General features: G+C 40.0%; 1 protein-coding gene across 2 annotated transcripts in view; it reads right to left on the reverse strand.

The window, feature by feature from the left end:
* The window catches only part of LOC149787282 (NEDD8-activating enzyme E1 regulatory subunit-like), a 176,003-nt gene that overhangs the window by 143,940 nt on the left and 8,536 nt on the right, over window positions 1-23,527 (reverse strand). For both annotated transcript variants that reach the window (XM_089977816.1, XM_089977815.1), the window contains exon 3: window positions 1,793-1,853. In XM_089977816.1, the coding sequence (XP_089833942.1) occupies window positions 1,793-1,853 (61 nt within the window). The remainder of the gene's footprint in view (window positions 1-1,792; window positions 1,854-23,527) is intronic.

Raw genomic sequence — 23,527 nt, forward strand, 5'->3', positions numbered from 1 at the left:
CATATGCAAGATCACTTCATTATGATGCATGGATCTCGACAATATTCAAACTTGTCTGACATACTGACAATATAAACCTATATTCCACATTTGATCAAAACTGAATCAGACACATGGCCTCCAGAGTGATAACTTGGAAATGTTGAATGATGTACAACACAGAGAAGATGGATGACAGATGCAGTACCATACTACAAGTCCACTTGGCTTACAAAGATGTACTAAACAGATGATGGATGACACATGCAGTACCATACTACAAGCCCACTTGGCTTACAAAGATGTACTAGACAGATGATGATGACAGATGCAGTACCATACTACAAGTCCACTTGGCTTACAAAGATGTACTAGACAGATGATGATGACAGATGCAGTACCATACTACAAGTCCACTTGGCTTACAAAGATGTACTAAACAGATGATGGCTGACAGATGCAGTACCATACAACAAGCTCACTTGGCTTACAAGGATGTACAACACAGAAGATGGCTGACAGATGCAGTACCATACTACAAGTCCACTTGGCTTACAAAGATGTACTAAACAGATGATGATGACAGATGCAGTACCATACTACAAGCTCACTTGGCTTACAAGGATGTACAACACAGAAGATGGCTGACAGATGCAGTACCATACTACAAGTCCACTTGGCTTACAAAGATGTACTAAACAGATGATGATGACAGATGCAGTACTATACAACAAGCTCACTTGGCTTACAAGGATGTACAACACAGAAGATGGCTGACAGATGCAGTACCATACTACAAGTCCACATGGCTTACAAAGATGTACTAAACAGATGATGGATGACAGATGCAGTACCATACAACAAGCTCACTTGGCTTACAAGGATGTACAACACAGAAGATGGCTGACAGATGCAGTACCATACAACAAGCTCACTTGGCTTACAAGGATGTACAACACAGAAGATGGCTGACAGATGCAGTACCATACTACAAGTCCACTTGGCTTACAAAGATGTACTAGACAGATGATGATGACACATGCAGTACCATACTACAAGCCCACTTGGCTTACAAAGATGTACTAAACAGATGATGGATGACAGATGCAGTACCATACTACAAGCCCACTTGGCTTACAAAGATGTACTAGACAGATGATGATGACAGATGCAGTACCATACTACAAGTCCACTTGGCTTACAAAGATGTACTAAACAGATGATGGATGACAGATGCAGTACCATACTACAAGCCCACTTGGCTTACAAAGATGTACTAGACAGATGATGATGACAGATGCAGTACCATACTACAAGTCCACTTGGCTTACAAAGATGTACTAAACAGATGATGGATGACAGATGCAGTACCATACTACAAGCCCACTTGGCTTACAAAGATGTACAACACAGAAGATGGATGACAGATGCAGTACCATACTAGAAGCTGACTTTGCTTACAAGGATGTATAACACAGAGATAATGGATGACAGATACAGTACCATACAACAAGCCCACTTGGCTTACTAGGATGTACAACACAGAGATGATGAATAGATTTACCATATTTCTCCCATGATATGGCCAGATGGTTGTAAATTTTTAACAAATTGAGGGATGAACTTAAAAATTGGCAAAGCTTTTGTAAAAATTTGCTTTCGGTTTGCTAAATTTAGGGATAGGCTTAATAAGAGAAATGTGGTTATCATAAAGACAACTGTGGAACTTAATAGTTGCAAAATTGTCTCAAAATTATCTCATGGTAAGTATAATGATGAATAAGGACTCAATAATGGATTCCCGTTTGCTTACTTGTTCCCAGCATCTTCCCCCAAAACTTTGTTACCATCCACAACTGTGAAAGACCCAATACCTGTGAAGGAATAAAAAAAATTATAACATCAATCTTTTGACATGCAAAGAATGCTATTTTTCCTTTTACTGGACAGCTGATCATGTCTCAGTGTATTCAGTCACTTGTACTACTTACTGTAATCTCTGGGTACTCAGTCATTTGTAATATTTACTGTAATCTCTGGATATTCAGTCACTTGTACAATTGACTAATCTCTAGGTATTCAGTCACTTGTACTATTTACCATAATCTCTAGGTATTCAGTCACTTGTTCTATTTACTGCAATCTCTAAGCATTTAGTAACTTATACTATTTACTGTAATCTCTGGGTATTCAGTCACTTGTACAATTGACTGTAATCTCTAGGTATTCAGTCACTTGTACTATTTACTGCAATCTCTGGGTACTCAGTCATTTGTACTATTTACTGTAACCTCTGGGTATTCTTTCACTTGTACTATTTACTGTAACCTCTGGGTATTCAGTCACTTGTACTATTTACTGTAATCTCTGGGTATTCTTTCACTTGTATTATTTACTGTAATCTCTAGGTATTTAGTCACTTGTATTATTTACTGGGTTCTTCCTTCACATTATACTGGCCACCATGTATAGCCTATATTGTGCTGAAAAATGGCGTTAAACCCTAGAACAACAACAACAACAAAATTATTTACTGTAAGCTCTGGGCACTCATTCACTTGTATTATTAACTGTAACTGGGACATTATTTTTTTTATCCTATTGTCTTGTCCTTGTTTCTGGAAATCTCTGATAAATAAAAACCTACTAGATTTTCATCCAGATGCCACAATATATATTCATCTTGGAGATTCATCTATATTTTAATGCTAACACACAGGATTTTACAATTGTGACTACTGTATCTTTGTAATAATTATTAATAGTATTTATTTAAGAAGGATCAACAAATAACAAAAGTAGTAAAAAAAAAAAAAATCTAAATAAGACCAAAACATTTAAACTAGGGGTGAAATGACACACCTCTGTTCACAAGACACAGCCAAAGACAATATCCATTATCGATACACATATCAACTTGAAGGTCTATTCATGTTTTTAAGGTATCTCAAGTTGTAGAGTAAGGCCATTTTAAGTGTTTACATATTAGCTGTATATCTTGTATGCATATTACAGACTAACATTGATTTAGTATCTATTCATATGCCATTCTCATCCTTGTCAAGATAAAAAAAAATGACACTGACTACCTGTTAGATGTCAGTGATTTTTATTCAACCTTTAAGGCCATTTCAGGCTTCTCCATTTGATCAGATGCAGGGCTTATCTTGGTCACCATGTCCTTTGTTTTGCACTGCAGGAATACTTTCAAAACACTTTATTACCAATTTCATGTCTTCACTTAAATTTATAAGGCATTATGATGTTATCTTCAAAACAAAACAAATAGTTCAATTTCCTCATGCAAGGAAAATCTTATCTAGAACAAGGTCAAGTATAGGAGTGGAGATGACTAACAACCATATCCTTCACACTGCACTTAACCAATTCAAATAAATGCTGCCAACACAAACACTCATCTCTGTGAGTGAAAATGGAAATTATTAAAAGTACCCACACCCCTTTTACAAATTAACAAGGCGACTGCAACTCATATGGTTTGGAATCTGCCCTCTTGCCGATTTCATGCTAATATTGTAAAATCCTGAAGGCACAGTTGCTAATTAATTATATCCACATAAAGGAAACATCTTAGATTTGTTTCCCATGTAAACACTTTAACAGATCATTTAACAGTTACAAAGTTTCCATGTTGCTTTGTATCTAGTTTTATTGGGTTCCTATGCCAATACTTCTGGGGTGTCAAACAGTGAATAAGCTACAGTTAGTTCTGACTGGTGGTTATAGTTTTTCTCTGGACTTGAACAAACAACAGCCACCAACCAGACTCGAATGTAATATGTGTGACATACCGTAAGTGAAACCCTCATATTCAATAAAAAGTAAACAAAATGTGAAACAACAGTGTAGCTTCACATTTTGTAAAAGTGGCTATTAAATGATCTGAAAAGTACTTAAATTATATATGATAAGCAAATCTGGAATTTTGCCTTTATGTTGACATGCTATCAATGGCTGAGCATACTGATGGGATAAAATAATTGGCATGGAATTGGAGAGGAGGCTGGTCGATTTCAAACTATGTGAATTAACCACCTTGTATTTACCAGTTTGTTGTGTTATGACTCTCTGATCTTAAACCAAGTGACATAAAAGAGCAAAAACCAACAAGATTTGTACTGCGGCGGTTCGAGTCTAAGATTCAGCCAATGTGGGTATGTGAGAAAGCTTGCCAGTAGCTTCTCGTGGGTCGGTGGTTCTTTCCGGGGTTTTCCCGGGTTCTTCCTCCATCATTAATACTGGCCGCCATGTATAGCCTATCGTGTGCTGAAAAATGGCGTTAAACCCCACAACAACAACAACAACAACAACAAGATTTGTACAATTCAGCAAATAATTTATTTTCCAAGAATATAAAGTGAAAATTAAAAAAGAACTTACATTATTGTGAATTAAATCCCAAACAGTCCTAAATGTTAACATGTCCATATGTATGAAGTTCCAAATGAATTCCAGTGGTATTCCAAATAAGTCCAATATTGAATGTGTTGTGTGTGTATAGTCTTTAATGTGTTAATGTGCCAGTGGCCTGGCTTGTGATGATGTACTAACAGTCTTTGGATCTTATCACAATAGTTTAATCCAAAAATAACCTTGCCTGAATGAATTCACTATAACTCCAATTTAATGTTCCAGTCCAAAAATATTATTTAGCACTTTGTAATTCCAGTGAATAAAAATCTGAATAAATTAATCCACTCAAACGAAAAACTGAACACTACAATAAGATTGATTCTGCTTCGCATGCTAAGGCAACAATGAGTAATGTTTAGATAAATAAAATCATATACCCTTTTACTTGACTCAAGGTCTCAATTACAATTTTCGGAAAAATACTGTCACAATGGAATTTTCCATTCTAGAAGATTTTAAGGTCAGAATCAAGACTGTACCTTTAACTCAAATCAAAATAAACATGTTTATATTAATAATGATCTGAATATTGAATCCATAATCATAGAGAACATTTTAGTTATGTATTCTATTGTTTACAAAATAAGTGTCACTGGTCAAGTACACTATGTACTTGATTTTGGGCAAGGTGAAGTACAAAATACAAATGTATATAAATGATAATTTATTAAATTTTAGTTTATGCACAACTTGATGAGCTTGAGTTATTGTAGGTACACAATGCCAGTGCTGCAATGGAGTTTGTCTGATAATGACCATTAAGGGATGAATTGTTTGTGTAGTAAGATGAGGTAATGTCGAAATATAAGGCTTAATCAGTGGCTAACACTTAGATAGGGGTGTTGTCCATGTACTGTACCTTGAAATTGAGAGGCAGACAGGGAATTATGCAATAGACTGTTATTAGCCTCTTACTTGCTGTCTTCATGGGGCTTGTTGGAGGATCACATGGGGGGAGGCATGAGCAGAACTATTCCTATTGGTTGGCACTGGCAGCAGAATTCAAAGAGCCAACCAAATTAAATAATCTTATGTAATATTGCATGATCATATAGAGTACCATCTGATCAGTCACTTCTCTGGTTTTTCAAAGGTACAGACAATGAATGTAGAGTTTCACCTCTCTGGCTTTTCAAAGGTACAGACATGCCTAGATTCACTCACAATGCCATCTGTGTGGCTCTATTTAAGTCCAAGTTTCTCCGGGCACTTCATGCATTCTTGCAGTAAGGGGAAATTTTAGACAACCTGCTTCAGTTCTCATGCATTCAGATCAGTGACGCTGGTTTAGTTGTTGAGTTTACACATTACAAACACTCCAAGGGTACCCGTTTTGCCTAAGTGTCATGCCCAAAAAGTACAAGACCAGTGTCCTGTCCATGCACTGTGTACTATTTACAACTACTGGGGTGGCTTTTGGATTCTCCTATAACTAGGCAGGCGTTCAACCAAGCCTTTCACACATCGTTCTTGCTATGTGCTTTTAATCCTTGTTTATTCCAAACTCATACTTTTAGGATTGGGGCTGACTCAGGGTGCTAAGCACTGACTATCAGACAGTAATATTTGGGTATATGGGTACATGCAAGACATGACCATCTTACAACACGTCATTCTTCCACTGGCGGGGCCCCAAGTGGCCGAGTGGTCTAAAGCGCTCTCCGTAACGGATCACTGCCATCTCACCTCTGTCTGCGTGAGTTTGAGTCTAGGATTCGGCTAATGTGGGTATGTGAGAAAGCTTGCCAGTAGCTTCTCGTGGGTCGGTGGTTTTTCCTGGGGTTTTCCCAGGTTCTTCCTCCATCATTAATACTGGCCGCCATGCATAGTCTATCGTGTGCTGAAAAATGGCGTTAAACCCCACAACAACAACAACAACAACAAAAATCTTCCATTGGCATTCTGTGACAGGGAAATACAAGCATGTTTTGGATAGTGTGTTCAAAGCTCAGCAGTCTCGTGCGTGCAGACTGATACAGCCGTCTACATCATATGACACTGCTCTTCCTACAGATTTAATGAAGAGCACTTCATATGGGTTCATTGAAGGCGTGACCATCTTACATCATTCTTTTACTGTATTTCAGTGGCATTAAATATAAAGATTTCTGGATATTGTGAGCCATTTTGGCACATGTCCAGGACTGGTGGTGTTAATGGGGAAATCAGTGGACCAAGAAAAGAATTCTGGTGAACTGTGACAATTCTGCAACTGCTGAAATCATTAACAAAGGCCAATCCACAATACCTCTTATAATAAAATTTGTTCGAAGACTAATATGGTGTACTGCCAAAGGACAATTAGTTATTCAGGCTCGCCATATACCTGGTAGGGATAATGTTACAGCTGATGGTATTTCTCGATTTCAGAATGAGAAGTTCCAACACTTGGTTCCCCAAGCAGATCAAACTCCAGCTGTGTGCCCCCAGCTACAGAGTTGATGCTATTTTGACACAATGTGTGCAGGACTTGTGGTGTTTATCTGTGTCCAATAATACTAGGTCAGTGTACAGAAATGGCTTCCATCGTTTGGTGAATTTTTCGGCCATGTCTGGTGTTGTTGCACATGCTTACTCTTTGCCCGTACTTTCAGAAAATGTCTTGATTTATTTCGTCATAAACTGTCACACCATACTGCAACTGCAGTATTCCACAATTAAGCTATGGGGTCCTGAGTGGCTGAGTGGTTTAAAGCGCTCACCTTTCCAGATCACTGCCATCTCACCACTGCATGGGTTCGAGTCCAAGGCTCGGCTAGCATGGGTACATGGGAAAGCCTGCCAGTAGCTTCTTGTGGGTCGGTGGTTATTCCCTGGATTTTCCAGGGTTCTTCCTCCACCAGTTATACTGGCCGCCATGTATGGCCTATCTTGTGCTGAAAAATGGCATTAAACCCTAGAACAACAACAATTAAGCTGTACCTTGCAGGGTTTGGATTCTATTACCTACAGGCAGGGTATAGTATCCCTTTCCATGAGTCCAACAGGCTGCAGTGTATAATTCGTGGGATAAAAAGGAACAACATTTTAAATAGTAGGCAGAGATTTCCTATTACATACAGGATGGTGGTGCAGTTTTCGGCTATGTTAAGCGAGGAAGTATTTTCACCAAACATGGAATTGTCCTTTGTCGCTGCAGTGCATGTGTCTGGTGGCTTTTTTTTAAAATTCTTGTGATATGGCAAATTCAGTTTGATCATTGCAGAGCATTTCTTCAGGCAAGTACCAGAGAGATTTGAGATGTGACATTTTCAACACATAAATCTGTTTTCACTGACCTTGCCATCTTCAAAAATGGACACATTTTGTGCTGGTGTAGCAGCAGGGAGGGCGAATCATACAAGTTTTTTCCGCCTGAAATCATCTCTATCAATCCATTTACAAAAAATAAGTCTTATTTTGGAAAACAAACCCTTATTTTGGCAACAATGACAATAAAGGTGTCTATTTACCAAAATAACAGGTTTAAACGTGTAATCTAGTCTTGGAAACGTTATTGCTGCACCGGTTACATAATAAAACCAACTTGGGTTAGCGCCCTCCCTGCTGCTGTTAACAAAATAACGTATCAAGTCCAACTCGATATCGTGTCCTGGGGTAGTGTAAATTTATCGTCACAAACCCGTGTGGTTTTCGTTGAGCATGACTAAAGAAATTTTTTAATTTATTTAGATCCATATCTTCGCTGCACCAAGTCTGATGGATATTTCGTAGCGTGTGCACATCAACTCCGTTGAACACCGCGAGAACGTTACAGTTATCTCTGATCACTTTTGGAATTTGTGTGTAACGTTGAGTTACATAAATCACATCTGTGTTTTTATGACGCCCAAGAGAAAATATTCTTGCAGGGTTTACTTGCTTATCCAGCATAACATCATCGTACACAACTAAGTTGTTAATTGATCCATCAATGCTATCAATGCCAGGTGCATCATTGATATCAGATATAAAATCAACTATGTCGTCGTCGTTTCCAATGGCCGCTTTTGCACTCTCATTGAAATCTTTTATCACGTCGTAGCATCGCTGATCGTCCACAGATGGTGCTACCAAATATAGTTTATCCCATATCATCCACCTCATTATCAGATTCAACAACAGCTGTGTTTTACCCGACCCAGATGGACCTATGATAATCATTCTGATTGAATTTGGTAACACACTATTATGCTTTACCGGTTCTTTTGTCTTCGTTGCGGAAAAGTCAGTAACTTCCATTTGTATACAAATGAATAATATTATGGATTTATATTGTGTGAAGTGCAAGGCACGAACCCCAACAAACGACTTAACAACAATTACGACAAAAAACAATCGCCAGGTGCTCACAGGAATATGTGCTCGATGTGGCACAAAAAAATTTAGATTTCAAACAAAATGTTTAGCGGAGGCGACATCGCAGCCCAACTTGGAAAACTCCCTGGAGCTCCCTGGGCAAAGTATCCCGGGGAAAAACATCTTCCTGGATACAACTACTGCGGTCCTGGAACCAGACTTGACATAAGACTTGACAGTGACAATCAGCCCAACCCTGGTGAGTATCCGATAAATGCTATCGATGCAGCTTGTCATATTCATGATGTAGCTTATAAAAACCCTGATTTGCAACAACGACATATCGCAGACGTAAAATTAATTCATTCACTAAACGCCATCAAAAATAAATCCCTCAGAGAATCACTCGCTAACTGGTTAATAAAATCCGCAATGAAATCTAAACTAGTATTAGGCGCTAGTAATTAATAACAATGCAAGCATCTCCAATGGAGACGATTTATTATTCCCCGATCGGATACTGGAGAGGTAACGCGGCAATCAGTAAACTCGCTAGCGCAGCAGGAGTTACGGCGGTTACTGCTAAAAATTGGCTATCGAAACAGGCAATATGGCAAATTTATCTACCACCGCCCAGCCAAATCAACTTTGCACATTTTGATGTTAGTGTGCCCAACGAAGTTCATCAGGCCGACATACTATTCCTGCCTCACGATGTTGTTCGTCAGAAAACGTACAAATACGCGTTAACAGTAGTTGATGTTGCAAGCAGATACAAGGAAGCAACGCCGTTGACAACTAAAACGGCGTCTGAAGTAGCCGATGCATTTAAACGAATTTATCAGCGAGGACCTCTACGATGGCCACATCTGCTACAAGTTGATTCTGGCAAAGAATTTCAAGGTGCAGTATCATCACTGATGAAGCAACATAACGTTACCATACGACGAGGACACACTGAAATTCATCGTGATCAGGCAATCGTTGAGAGATTTAATCAAACACTCGCCGAAAGATTATTTGGATATCAATACACGAAAGAATTCATTCAAGATGCGAGATTGCGCGAATGGGTTGCAAGATTACCAAGTGTGATAACTGCGCTAAATAACGAGATCGCCTGAGCCACCAACGTGAAACCTTCCATCGCGATCACGAAAACACAAGGTGTTTTTCAAAAATATATACAAATACAACGAAATAATATTTCAACACAGCCAATGTTGGGTAATGTTGCAGTTAGATCTTTATACGAACCAGGCGAACTTGAAGGTGGTAAACGAAGAGCGACTGATCCCATTTGGAGTGTTACCACACATAAGATATCCACCGTGACAAGATCCACTGGCAGACCAGCAATCTATATATTAGATTCAACTGCTCCTCAACGCGGATTCACCCGTGAGCAACTTCAGGTGATTCCTGATGATACACAATTACCACCCAAATCACTGAATTGATCCACACTTAAATAGCTGCAGCGGCTCCCCTGCGTCTATTACACTCAAGACAGGTCAACATAATATTTTCACGTGTGTGGCCAAGGTTGCTATTTTTTCTGTCTAACGTAAACTGTCTTGGGTCATTTTTCGGATATCTCCATAACATTACACAATTGCAATTCACGCAGTGATTATGTTGTTGTCGTCGCAGCTCGACTACAAATTCAACATCCAAACTTTGTTTGGGATCAAACTCCCGATTATTTTTTTTGTCGCTGTGTTTGCAATTGGTTAATTTTTTTCTTATAGTGTCGATCAACACTGACTTATCGGCGGCCGATGCCGTTGACGTATCTAACACAATTCTTCCCAGCTGTGATATTCTTCGCACTCTTGACACAGCCAAGTAAACTAAATTTGACCACTCGATGCGATCATCAACGATCCAGACTTTTGTGTCTTCGATGGTTAATCCCTGCGCAGAATGAACTGTCATAGCGTATCCTAACATCCATGGGGTTTTATTCGCGGCAAGTGCAGCGTCGACAACATCGATATCAACTAACACAATATCATTTAACACTAACTGTTGCTTCGTTGATTTCCCGGGGATATCAACATCGATATTTTGTAGTCGTGTATCTGTTGGTCTATAACATAACAGTACCGGCAGCGTTGGGAATTTTTCTTTGTGCAGCTGAAGTAATCGCTGCTGAAGTGTGTCTCTGACTACTTTTCTACTTGCCACTATGAGATCACTTGGGGTCCACGTTTCCAGGAAGTCTTTCATTGATGTCCTCGGAATCACCTTGCGCATAACCACGCACTGAGTTTTATTATTCTGCAACCTAATCAGCTTTTTAAACTTCTTTAGTCGATCATCAAGTGCTCTGATGTCGTCATCGATTTCTTCGTAATAATCAACAAAATTCTTCAACCAATCATGTGGAGATTCGCCTGTGAACGGCGGTGGTTGGCCGTGGTCACCACATAGAATAACCGCAGTATTTTTTGTCAACAACCACTCAAGGAACCTTTTTAGTGTATCCAGCGGTACAGTGTCTGCTTCATCCCACATAATTTTCTCAGGAATATATTTTGTGCCCATACGCTCAGGAGTCCACTCGCCGCCACTGTATTTGAAAAAGCTGTGATAAGTACAGGCGTTAACTCCGCGCTGTTTCATTTCCCTGGCAAGTCTATGTGTGGGCGTTAACACTATCATGTCAGAGTTTCGAAATAACTCAATCACTCGAGTTGTCTTACCACAGCCACCTGGTCCATTCAGATAAACAGTTCTGTGTCTTGTAACAGGATCGTATACCGACGGTAACGTTGACGCTGTCGAAGGTATTTCAGTCATATCACGATGAGTGTCTTTAATTTCAACATCAGCTGATTCACAGTATTCGTGTAATCTTTCATTTTTCACTCTCCAGCACCCCCACGATGTTGATTCTGGTATGATGCTATTTACCAATGGTAGGTATTTTCTTGCTATATAAAATGAGTCCGTCGCAACTCTCACTGCGGTGCTGGGAAATCTGTTTACCATCGACAGCAAATTCACAGAAACATAAGACAACATCGATGATCTCAAGTGTGTAAACTGGCGTGATTCCCCGTCGAGGTAACTAACAATTGTTCCCAATTTTTTCCTGTTCGACAACATCGCGTCTTCGCGGTGACAAAATATATTTCTTGCGGCGGCGTCAGCTATTATAAAATTCAATTCGGCATCATCAAGGATTAATCTGCTGTGATGTATTTTGTGATCAAATGCTGCGCCCTGAGTAAACTTCCCTATTAACCTTCATCCGAGATCTTTCGCTGCACTCTCTCTGCAGCTAATATAGTCCTTGATCATTTTGGGAGTCCACCCCGTCATGAGCTCCTCATCAATAATTGGCGTTGGTAACCAAACTGTAGTTTGCCGGTGATAGCATATGATTGCTTCGCCGACAGTCAGCGATGTTAGTATGCCACTGTCAAGCATATATCGTAACAACACAATAACAGAAAAATTGGAAAATTGCCAGGACCAAAAAACGCTGTCAACGAAAATGTGTCGGAGAATATTGTGCTTCTCATAATCAAAATTTCAAGCGAGGGTCTAACGGCGGGGTTACCTGCGCGGTGTGCAACGTTGCAGTCCGCGGAAAAACAAAATTGTGCTCAAGTTGCAGTGGTAAAAGATTTCGCGAGCTCGCCCGATATTATCGGCGCAAACACAATCGCGTATTTACGGAACAAGAGTATATCAACAACCACCCAATCTACTATTTAGACAAACAAATGCCATCTAGTATAGACAAATGGAATTCAGAAGACATCCCATCTACGATAACTACGAAGCCTCAGCAGACGGAGCAGTTAGAAACTGTAAACTAAAAATTCCACTCGGAAATATTGATAAACATGGTTATAAACAAATTAGGGTCTATAAACCTGGCGAAGGAAAAACTTATCGTATTCATAGGTTTGTTTTCGAGTGCCATTACGGTCCGATTCCTGCGGGATTAGTTATCGACCACATTAACAGAGATAAATTGGATAATCGCATAGAAAACTTGAGAGCAGTTACTCAGAGTGAAAATAACCGTAACTCAACAAGAGCTACTCAAAGGATTCCTTCAAAACCGGTCGTTGCCATCATGGACTCAGATGAAATAGAATTCCCGTCGATGAATTCCGCCGCTAAATATTTTGAGATAAAACCGGCATCAATCCACCGTAATATTAATCTTATAACAAAATTTGTATACTCGAAAAAGTATGATGCGCTTATATCTTTTTATGAGCCTGTTTAAGTTTGACATTATATTAGAGAGACAAAGCCGCTTTAGGTATAATGAACGAGGAAACAGTTGCAACACTCACCGAAGAAATCAACGCCGTAAGGAAATTCACAACATCGAGCGAAATTTTTAATTCAGCGTGGCTGCAGGATCAGTACGATAGCATTTCAGAAGCTCGCGCACAAGGTTATAAAACTCATAAGTGAGAATACAGAACTGTAAAGCTACTAAATGATGAACTCAGATACAAAATTATCTGTCAACACCGAGACCAAATTAAGACCTTTGTGCCGGTAGCTCGGACTATAAAAAGGATCCTTGACGACATCGGAAAGATCTTCGAGCAAGAAAAACTCTCAAAGGTTCTTTCTGATAAACTCGATAAATTACTCATCGACGAGTAATAATAATTATTATTTCGATAATTTTCACAGTAAAATTTTTTTTACGGTCCGTCGAAACCCACGGTAAAAAAAAAGATTGCCCGGAAACACAAGGGATTAACTTGATAACACGATTATCATAATTCGTTCAATAAATTTAAGCGCTTCAATGCCGTGTATCGGTTGTCCGCGGGTGTTGTATTCGTGGTAGTCTTCATGGGATCTATGGCGGCTATTGTACCCGTACATGATTTTGAAGAAGAAAATTTTTTTACGATCTTTATACTCTTCTAGAAGACCATCGCAGTAAAACTTCAGCGGCAACGACAGCGGAGATACACGAAGTTGTGGAAAAATATCCCAAATGGGGTGATGAAGAGGGGAATATTTAATATTTTCAAACACCGACAAGTATTTGGTTCCAATATCAAATATCGTTTTGTTGCTGCGATATCGGGTCGGACAGCGATCGTCTATGAAACGTGAAAATCTCATCACGCTATATTTGCCTGAATATATGTGTTTAAATGTGATATCAAGGAATATTTCCGCCCGCGAGAACGTCAACTAACTGCTCCCTGGTCAAACAAGAATGTGCATAGTTCAAAATTTCGTCATCGCTGAAGAACACATAAATGTAATCGCTGTCACGCAGTCGCTCGATATCGTCACTGCTCAGCAATATTTTATCGGTGCCAGCATTTCCCACCCGTATCCGGGTATCTTTCAGCTGGTATCGATCATTTTCATTTCGCGTAAATGCGGCTCTGATCGCATCGGCAAGTTCTTTTTGGTCAAGTATGTGCACGCGAACATGCTGGTAAAATCTTTCAGTCATTATATTTATTGTGTTTATTTAACATAATTTATCACGACATTGCTGTTGTTGATTGAAATGTTAGCGTTTCCGACCGGGCTATCATCGGAATCGCTGATATCACTGGAATCGCTGGAATCACTGAAATCGCTGAAATCACGAAGTGATTCAGATTCGGATTCAGATTCGAATTCAGATTCGAATTCAGATTCAGTTTCACTAACAATAAAATCACTGTCGGTGAAATCACTGCACGATGTTATTATGTTATGGATATCGCTAATTGAAAAAATCGAAGATTTTTCACGATTTCACTAGCAAGTTTACGCTAATTGTTTCCCCACGCAGGTCCAACAGTCGCTGTTGCTGGTCGGTGACTTTAAAATTTATCCTTGTCAGCGTCGGATTCAAACACCGCAGAAATACTGGATTAATTGGCTCTTGCACAATCAAAAATCCAGGTGGTTGTGTAGGAGTAAACGAATACAATATAAACCCTTGCTGGGCCTGATCCGATGTTGTCGTGGTTATGCTGTAACTGCCATCGATGACATCACATACAAGATTGACCGCGACGACATCGGTTATATTTACTATTCCCGGAGAGATGTGCCGGCCATCACCGCTGGTGGAATTATTGTGTGCCAAGATAACGGGTTCTGGTAGTATTCGTTTGTGTTGTGCAAGTATGTCATCGAAGTATTCATCAACGATATCAGTGACGAATTTTCACAGCGTGGCCGGGGAAACATATCCTGGTAATTTAAAATTCGGCAGTTCAGCTTCGGTCAGCGAGTACTTATCCAAAAATTGTTGTTTTAATGATGGAGCTACTGTTAGTTACTATCTGAATCATTCGTTGGTTAATATATTCCATATCTGCGGCAATCTGATTTAATATTTCGACTTGCTTAATAATTTCTCCACGTGAACCTGTTACATCAGAAAGATGTTCTTGGAAGCGTTGCCGTAGATGCGCTAGTTGCGTGCGGTGCGCCACATTAATAGTTTTAAAAAATTCAGTAATTTCGCTCAGATAAACACGAAATCCTAATCCTCCCACCCCCGTTGAATATGTTGCACGAGTAAAAGTCAACACAATATCGCCGCCGTCACTAAGAGGCGGGATCCACCTATCCACCGTTGCACCTTTTATATCATCCAGATGCGGCCTATAACCGGGTGTAATTCCGTGATATGACTTCGCGTCAGTGATATAATCGGATTTTTCGGGTGCAGGGGGTGGTATCGGTGGCGCCGGTGGTGGATTTCGAGGCCATCCTAATATTGTTCTGATTGAACTGTTATAGATATCAATGGTGTAACCCGGCGTTGAGATTTCGATGACCGTTGACAACGTTGGCTTGTGTGCAGTGATTGATATTTTTGCTTCCTTTCCGGTGATACGTTTTATTTGACGCTGTATTTCTTTGTTGATTTCCTCTATCTGATAACTCCCAGTGGGAAGTGTAATAGTATTCCAATCTGGGGTTCCATCAGCGTTATTCTGATATGAAAATACAAATGAGTTATTCGGCGATTGTCTGTGAAATGATGTCGACCTGATATTGGGCCAACTGTGATATACTCGTAATTGTGCCAACGCGATTTCGGTAACTGGAATTGCAGTTGGAAAATTAATGCTGAACTCTGGTTGCGTCGACGATATTGATATCATTGTGGTCCTTACCGGAGTTGTATTCACGGCTATGTCGAGCAACGCTTGGCGCTGAATTATCTCCATCGTTATTGTTATTGTTGGTTTTCAAATGAAAACCGTTTGCGGTTTCAGTATTTACCGCGCGCTCATAGTCGTTATATATACCGGACATCAGCGTGAATTCAGAATCTGATATGTTGTTGTCGTCTACGCTGGATGATATCAATGAGGACAATTTCAAGTAGGCGCTGTTGGCCGCGTTGGCTAGTTGTTGATACTCGTGTAATTTTGTTGTCGCGCACGAGGATATTTTTTTGCGATGATGTTGGCGTCTCCCTCAATCGTCGTTGAGGCAGAAATTGTGATTGTGATAGCGATTGCGGTCATTACCGGAGTTAACGCAGACAATAGCACACCCGTGGATGCAACCACCGCGGATACCGAATACACTGTTATGTCCAGCGCGGTCACGCAGCGTTTGTATTTTTTTTTTTTTGTTGCGCATCTGTCAATGGTGTTTTTCAACGTTGATTGCCATTCGCGTACCTGATCATATCGATATTGTTGAGCGCTTAATGACAGTGTTGTCGTTGATGATGATTTCATTATTCAATTACGCGGTAACCAATTGAGGCATTTCTGCGACGAATTCCAAACACCACCAGTAAGATGTTGCGGTTAATTTCTTGTCTGCAGCTTCAAGTATAAATATTTCTTCGGTTCCGCTGTTTAGTATTACAGTTACAACCCCGGAAAACCTGTCGGTGGAATGTCTCCAGGGATATGTTGTGAAGATTTCAAATTTAGCAGCTGAAAACACAGACAACCTGTACATGCCAGTGGCTGTTGCTGTGTATTTAATAGTATTATTTTGTCGGGACCATGTTGCGAATCCAGATGATACCGTATATACGATGTTGGTGATATGCCCGGGGGTAACTCCAGTGGGGACTTTAATCAGACTGGTTTTGTTAACGATCTCAGGAATACCCAATACGATATCCTGCTGTGTTTGTTTGATCGTGTCAATGTTGGTTTTGATTTCAGAAAGCTTCATATCGACGACCAAAGGAGCTCCAAAGAACTTATCCAAGGTCTAGTCGGTTTTTTGATAATTTCTGCGAAATCTTGTAAACGCGCCCACGTGAACATCATACTCTGCCCGCAACGTGGCTAGTTTACCGTCAACGGTGTCTACGTATTGTTTGTTTGCGGCATCTTCGGGACCTTCCGGATTTTTTAGAACGGTTATTTTGTTGCTGTTCATGCTGAGTTCACCTGTCATTGTGTCACCGGATTTTGCTACACGCGTCGCTGCGACTTTTCGTGCATCATCTCGCAGCATCGCAATTGATATCGACGAATCTCTGATTCTGCCGCTGTCAGTGAATACAACGATGTTGTCCGTGACAGCTCCAATAACCCTGCGAATTATGTCATTCCACTTAATGTTACTGGTTCTTAGCTTGCCGTGCCTGTCCTGAAAAATAACGACCTCATCTGGGTCTATCCCGGTCAGATTTAAAAGATCATCAATTTCATCTTTGGTCGCATACTTCGACAAATCGACGTCTTCGCGGCGCTCCTTGGATCTGCTTGATCTTCCGTAAATATCAACCATTATCTGTTATGGGGTTGTTTAAATTTGGAAATCATTGATGGTTTTTCAACGTGTATTCGTGCACGACTTTGTGAGGAGGAATCACTGATTTTGAGATCGCATCAAGAACATTCAATACCTGCTGACCACATATCGGAGGATCGGTTAGTGTTTGTGTTGGTAACGTTGACTGCCAAACTGGAATTGAAAATCTTTGGACGTACCTGAGAAATTCAACTGGCGGTGCTAGCCCGTACGAATCGAAATAGATAATTCTGCGTGGATCGATCGCGTAAGCAACCCAGTGAGTTCCAGGGCCTTCCTTGTTGTCGAGATTAATAATTCCTGTTTCTGTGCTGTTTGGTCGTGCTGGTAATTCATCTCGCATAAATACACCTCTGAAGGATTTTATGCGTAATTGTTTAGCAGCATTAAGTAAATCAAAATTAGAAGCTGGAAGCTTCAATGCTGGAAGTGTTTTCAAAACCTTTTTGGGTACCATGACGCCGGAGTTCCCGGTAGTCTTAGACCGGATCCCTTTTTTTTGTATCCTTTCCCGGTGGCATTCTTTAGTGCCATTCCAGCAGCGGTTCCTACTGCTCCTAACGCGGCTGCCTTTGCGACTGTGGGAGCAGCAGCAGCTATCAGTGCTGGTATTGCTGCAAGAAGAGGAAATATACCTCCCTTTTTAACCATATCTTTGACCGCGGCCGGAGAGAGATCAAGTCGAACTCCAGTCGTGCCCTGCTTCGCGCTATTGAAATGTTTTAGCTGAGTTTTGGTCAATGACAGTTTGTTTGGACCGCCTGCTAGCTGATCATGTTTTAACGTTATTGATGTCCCACATGTGCTCGCGTTTTTCGATTGTAATTTCTTCGTCTGACCAGGAGTCAGAGTGACATTAACATAACTGTATGACATTTTATTTAATACGATATTGATCTAATTGTTTACAAGTTTTCCACTGGTGCATCGATGACTCTCATTCGGCCGCCAACACCCTCAAGCAACACTGCCTTATCGGAAAGTATGACAGCGATCACTCTAAAACCACCAGCTAGTATAGGACCGCCTATACGAGCTTTGAAATGTAAATCAACAACAGATTGTTTAACAAGATCAAGATGTTCCAACGAAAAGTAATATATCGGATACAACGTTGTAAAATCTTTTTGTGATATTTGCAGACCAGTATCCACGTTAAGGTAGCGTCCCATAAATGACATTAAACGATGATACGCACGCGCAACACGATTACCATCGTAATCTATTAATATATCCTCGGATGGTTCTTGATGTCCATTTATTCTCAACGAGACTTCAGAGACATTAAGATTGTCAAATACCATCAGATTTTCTTGCTGACTGTTTAATCTATTATTATTCTGAAATGCGATAAAGATATGTCGTGGTGCTGCTAATCCACGTTGCGATGAAATATGCCACGTGAACGATCCAGTATTATCGCCCTGAAGAGTGTCTGTGGTTGTCGTTTTCCAGGACAGTAGTGTTTTACCACCTGTATCCATAAAAGAAAGTAGTCGTTGTTCTTCAGCGATTGATGGAGACATCACTGGCATCCACAGCGATAATTTAGTTAACGTCACTTTACCAGCGTCAGCAACACCAGCATTTCGCCAGATAGCATCATCATCACCACCTTTTCGTACAAGTACAACTGTGTGTTTGGAGCCGAATATAACCTTACGGACATCTCTGCAAAATCCAAATATATGAGACAGTGGAATCACACATGAGAACTGACCAGCAACATTTAGCATAGCTTTATGCGCTGCAAATCCTAGATTATGATTCGGGTTTGGAAAATATAAATCTTCAACATCAGCATCGGCGACTCCAAGATTGTTGCGTGGTTGTCTAAAAATATAAGGACTTTGATCAGGAACGTCCCTGGCATCCTTTGCAAACATCATTGACGGTCCAGCTGATCTAGTATAATCATCTGAATATCTTGCTAAACCGATAATTGTTGTGGCAACGTCGATATTATCATGAATTGTTTCAATTTCTTTTCCATCTATCACGTATATGGCGCTTTTAAATAACGCCATGATGCCGTTGTTAACAAAACCAACTTTATCAGCTGTGTCATAAAGGGTGTTATCATTTTTTGTTAATCTACCTTCGACTTCTATGAAAGCCTCACCGGGTAAGAAATATCTACTTGTATCCTGGACTTGCAGTTCAATTCGCCCACGCTGATCAGGAGTACGAGCATCATAAGAATAATATTGAAAATCACGTAAAGAATCATCCTTAAGTACTGGTTTGGACATATCAAACGCGTCATTGGATTTGTGTGCAAACATTTTATTATGAATACAACGGTCTAAATAAAAAATGTTGTCATCGTCGGAAACCACTACCGGCTATCAAATTAGCGGTTAAACTATCTTGCAGCGCTTTGGAGGTAATTCCCGTTGTTGCGAGCTCAGTTAATTTCTGATTTACAGCCTTATTTACTATGCTACTAACATTTGCCGGCATAGCTTCGGTGGATGGTAGTTTTACTGGCGGTCGAACCACACGTGGTTTTCTTCGTATCAGTTGTGCTATTCTATCTTTGATTGATTGAAATGCTTTCCCGGCAAGATTACCAACAGCGCCAATGGATTTATCCTTGACAACATCAACAGCTTTCATTGCGAATTGTTTTGCTAACGGTCCTGCCTTTGGAGCAATCCTTGTGACTAAATCTCTGACAACATCACCGACTCCATCTCCGTAAACAACCTCGTATTCTGGTAATCGTGAGTTTACTACTCTAACCATTCTTGGTCTGCGAAAAGAATCGTGTAGTATCATTTTATTTAATTATTGTTTCTCTAACTAAAATTATTAGTCGCTGTAATAACCGTCTGCGAGTTCGTTAATAACTTCTCGATAGATGTGAGAATCCATGATGCCGCCGCGAAATAGTCGCTGACAGATATCAGCAGCTTCATTAATTATTTCCGGAGAGTTATTTCCGGCACGTTTTCCTCCGATGAGAACTTCCAACCGAGATACATCATTGATGATATTATCAGGACAAGTAATGTGACCACTAAGACCACTACCAGTAGTTTTCTTTGCTTGCTTAAGTAAATCCTCAGTCCTTTCAAGTTCCGAAAACAACCTTTGCTGCGGTGAAGGAAACCGTTGTTGTTCTATCTGTTGCGGGAATTCTAGTTGTTTTACATGTTCGTTATAAGCTTCTCTTACTTCTTCAAGGAGACCTCTGTATTCTAAATCATCATCTCTGGCTTGTTTTTTGTTTTTATATATACGATATATCCATTTAATAAAATTATCATCATTCACGGTTTCAAAACCGGGTTTTAAGATACTAGATTTATTAAACATACCAATTAATATTTTTCTGGGCAATTCTCTTCTTGGAGTATTTCTAATATCTTCAACAAACCCTTCTCTAAATTTTGCAATCAGTCCAGCATTTTCCGCTATTTTGGTTTGGACGCGAGTTCAGTACGAATTTCCCCAATACCTTCAAGTATTTCTCCGACGGCGGATGGAGGTTGAGTTGTTGGATCTCGTAAAATCTTTTTTATTTGTTTGGTTCTTCTAGCAATTTTTTCAGTTCACGCAGCAGTTTGTTTTATCGTTGGAAGAATACCTTGTTTTCGTTGTTCTTCTTGTTTTCGCAGCCTCCGCTCCCGTTCCACAACATCCGCCACCTCTTCAAAAGTCTTGGGTTCTCCCAGTAAAGCTCGCTCAGTGGCCACCGCAGCTTTTTCAGTGGCTGTTGTAACGGGTTTAAATAATTGTTCTGCACCTGTTGCAAATTCAACTTGTGCTAGCTGTCGTTGTTGTAATTTTTCTCTGACACTATCACAAACAGGAAGAAATTTTTTTATTGCTTCTAATCGCTCTCGAGCTAGTCTAGCGGAATGTGCTTCTCCGATGTTGGCCATTATTGTTAACCCGAATTTTTTATTCCACTGATACGTTATTTTGTTAAGAGCAGCTGGGAGGGCGCTAACCCAAGTTGGTTTTATTATGTAATCTGTGCAGCAATAACGTTTCCAAGACTAGATTAAACGTTTAAACCTGTTATTTTAATGATTAGACATCTTTATTGTCGTGTTTGCTAAAATAAGGGTTTGTTTTCCAAAATAAGAGTTAGTTTTGTAAAAATTATTGATAGAAAGGTTTTTTTGCCTGAAAACTTTGTATGATTCGCCCTCCCTGCTGCTGGTGTCAAGATTTCATTCTTTTGGAACTCGCGGTTGTGCCATGTCTCCTGCATGGAGCAGTATTTGAGTCAACAGTGGCAAGGTGCTTTAGCTGAATACTTCTTTATTTGTGGATTCCATGGGCCGTCCTTTTAGTAGGGAACTTTTTCTGTCATACTTAAAGCTCCTGCTGGTATTCATGGGCTATGATGAGCACAACTTTTCTGGTCATTCGTTTCGTATTTGAGCAGCCATAACTGCAGCTGCAGTTGGTATGGAGGACCATCTAATTAGAACTTCTAATCAGAAGTTTAGGACACTAGTCATCGTCGTGTTATACACGCTACATCAGAGTTCACCCTAACTGACTTCTTTCTGCCCAGGAATAGTTGTGTATGTACATTTAATATCATGTGCTTTGGGCACCTGTCCATCCAAATGGTTTTTTACATTCCAAACTGGCATCCTCTTGGGGGCTGTCATTTGATATATTTAATATCAAATTCAATTTGGCATTTTTCCCCAATCGGATACTCATAAGCTGTACTAATAATGTAAAAGTCATGCCCACTAAATACATTTCTTTTACGGTTTTAAATAGTTAAAAATATAAGAACATTTTCTTCATGCTAGGATCAGCCTAGCTCTATTCTACGAATCTGGGATCAACCCAGAATACTCTCTTATGTGTGATAAGCCCAGAATACATTAGTATGCTGAGATCAGCCTTGCACATTGTCTACTTAAGCTGGGATCAGCCCAGAATACACTTGAATGCTGGGATAAGCCTAGCAGATTTTACTTGAGCTGGGATCAGCCTAGCACACTGTCCACTTAAGCTGGGATCAGCCCAGATTAAACTTTAATGCTAGGATCAGCTTAGTACCAACTATTCTTGAGCTGGGATCAGTCCAGAATACACAATAATGCTGGGATCAGCCTAGCATAGATTTACTTGAAGATGGGATAGCCCAGAATATACTTGAATGCTGGGATCAGCCTAGCACAGATTTTACTTGAGTTGGGATCAGCCTAGCACTGATTCTACTTGAGCTGGAATCAGCTCAGAATACACTGTAATGCTAGGATCAGCCCAGCAACAATTGGGAATCAATCTTTTTCATTAAGCTGGGACTTGAATGCTGGGATCAGCCTAACACAGATTTTACCTGTGCTGGGATCAGCCTAGCACAGTATATGGAAGCTGGGATCAGCCCAGATTACACTTTAATGCTGGGATCAGCCTAGCACCAATTATCCTTGAGCTGGGATCAGCCCAGAATACACATAAATGCTGGGATCAGCCTAGCACAGATTTACTTGAAGATGGGATCAGCCCAGAATATACTTGAATGCTGGGATCAGCCTAGCACAGATTTTACTTGAGCTGAGATCAGCCTAGCGCCAATTTTACTTGAGCTGGAATCAGCCCAGAATACAATGTAATGCTGGGATCAGCCCAGCACTGATTGGAAATCAGTCCTTTACATTCAGATTCTAGCCCGTGAGTAGCCCCCACAGAGACAGCCAAATATTTTTAAATATTTAAATTAAGTATTGATGTTATTTTTGTTATGAGTTTGATGCTGTAGAACATTGGTAATAATGAACAATGGCATGTTTGCGAGAAAAGGAGAGTGAGTGAGTGAGAGATAAATGTATATACTATATTTCTTACAATGCGTGTATTAAATCATTTCTTGTACAATTCAGTATTATTTTGTTGTGCATAAACATATAATCACTAAGAAAGGCCAACAAATTATACAAATTAAATATACCTAATAGCAGAAGGTGAGTGGAATTATCAATAATTTGTCTTTGTTACTAACATAAATATATGTGTGTGCCTACCAACACTGTTTCAGGTGAATTCTCAATGTAATGAATTGAAAAGCAAATGACTCACAATTATTTGCAACTGACTAAAGATTAAAGCA

Source organism: Sinohyriopsis cumingii, chromosome 12 (assembly GCF_028554795.1).
Source record: "Sinohyriopsis cumingii isolate HCF-2022 chromosome 12, ASM2855479v2, whole genome shotgun sequence".
Lineage (NCBI taxonomy): Eukaryota > Metazoa > Mollusca > Bivalvia > Unionida > Unionidae > Sinohyriopsis > Sinohyriopsis cumingii.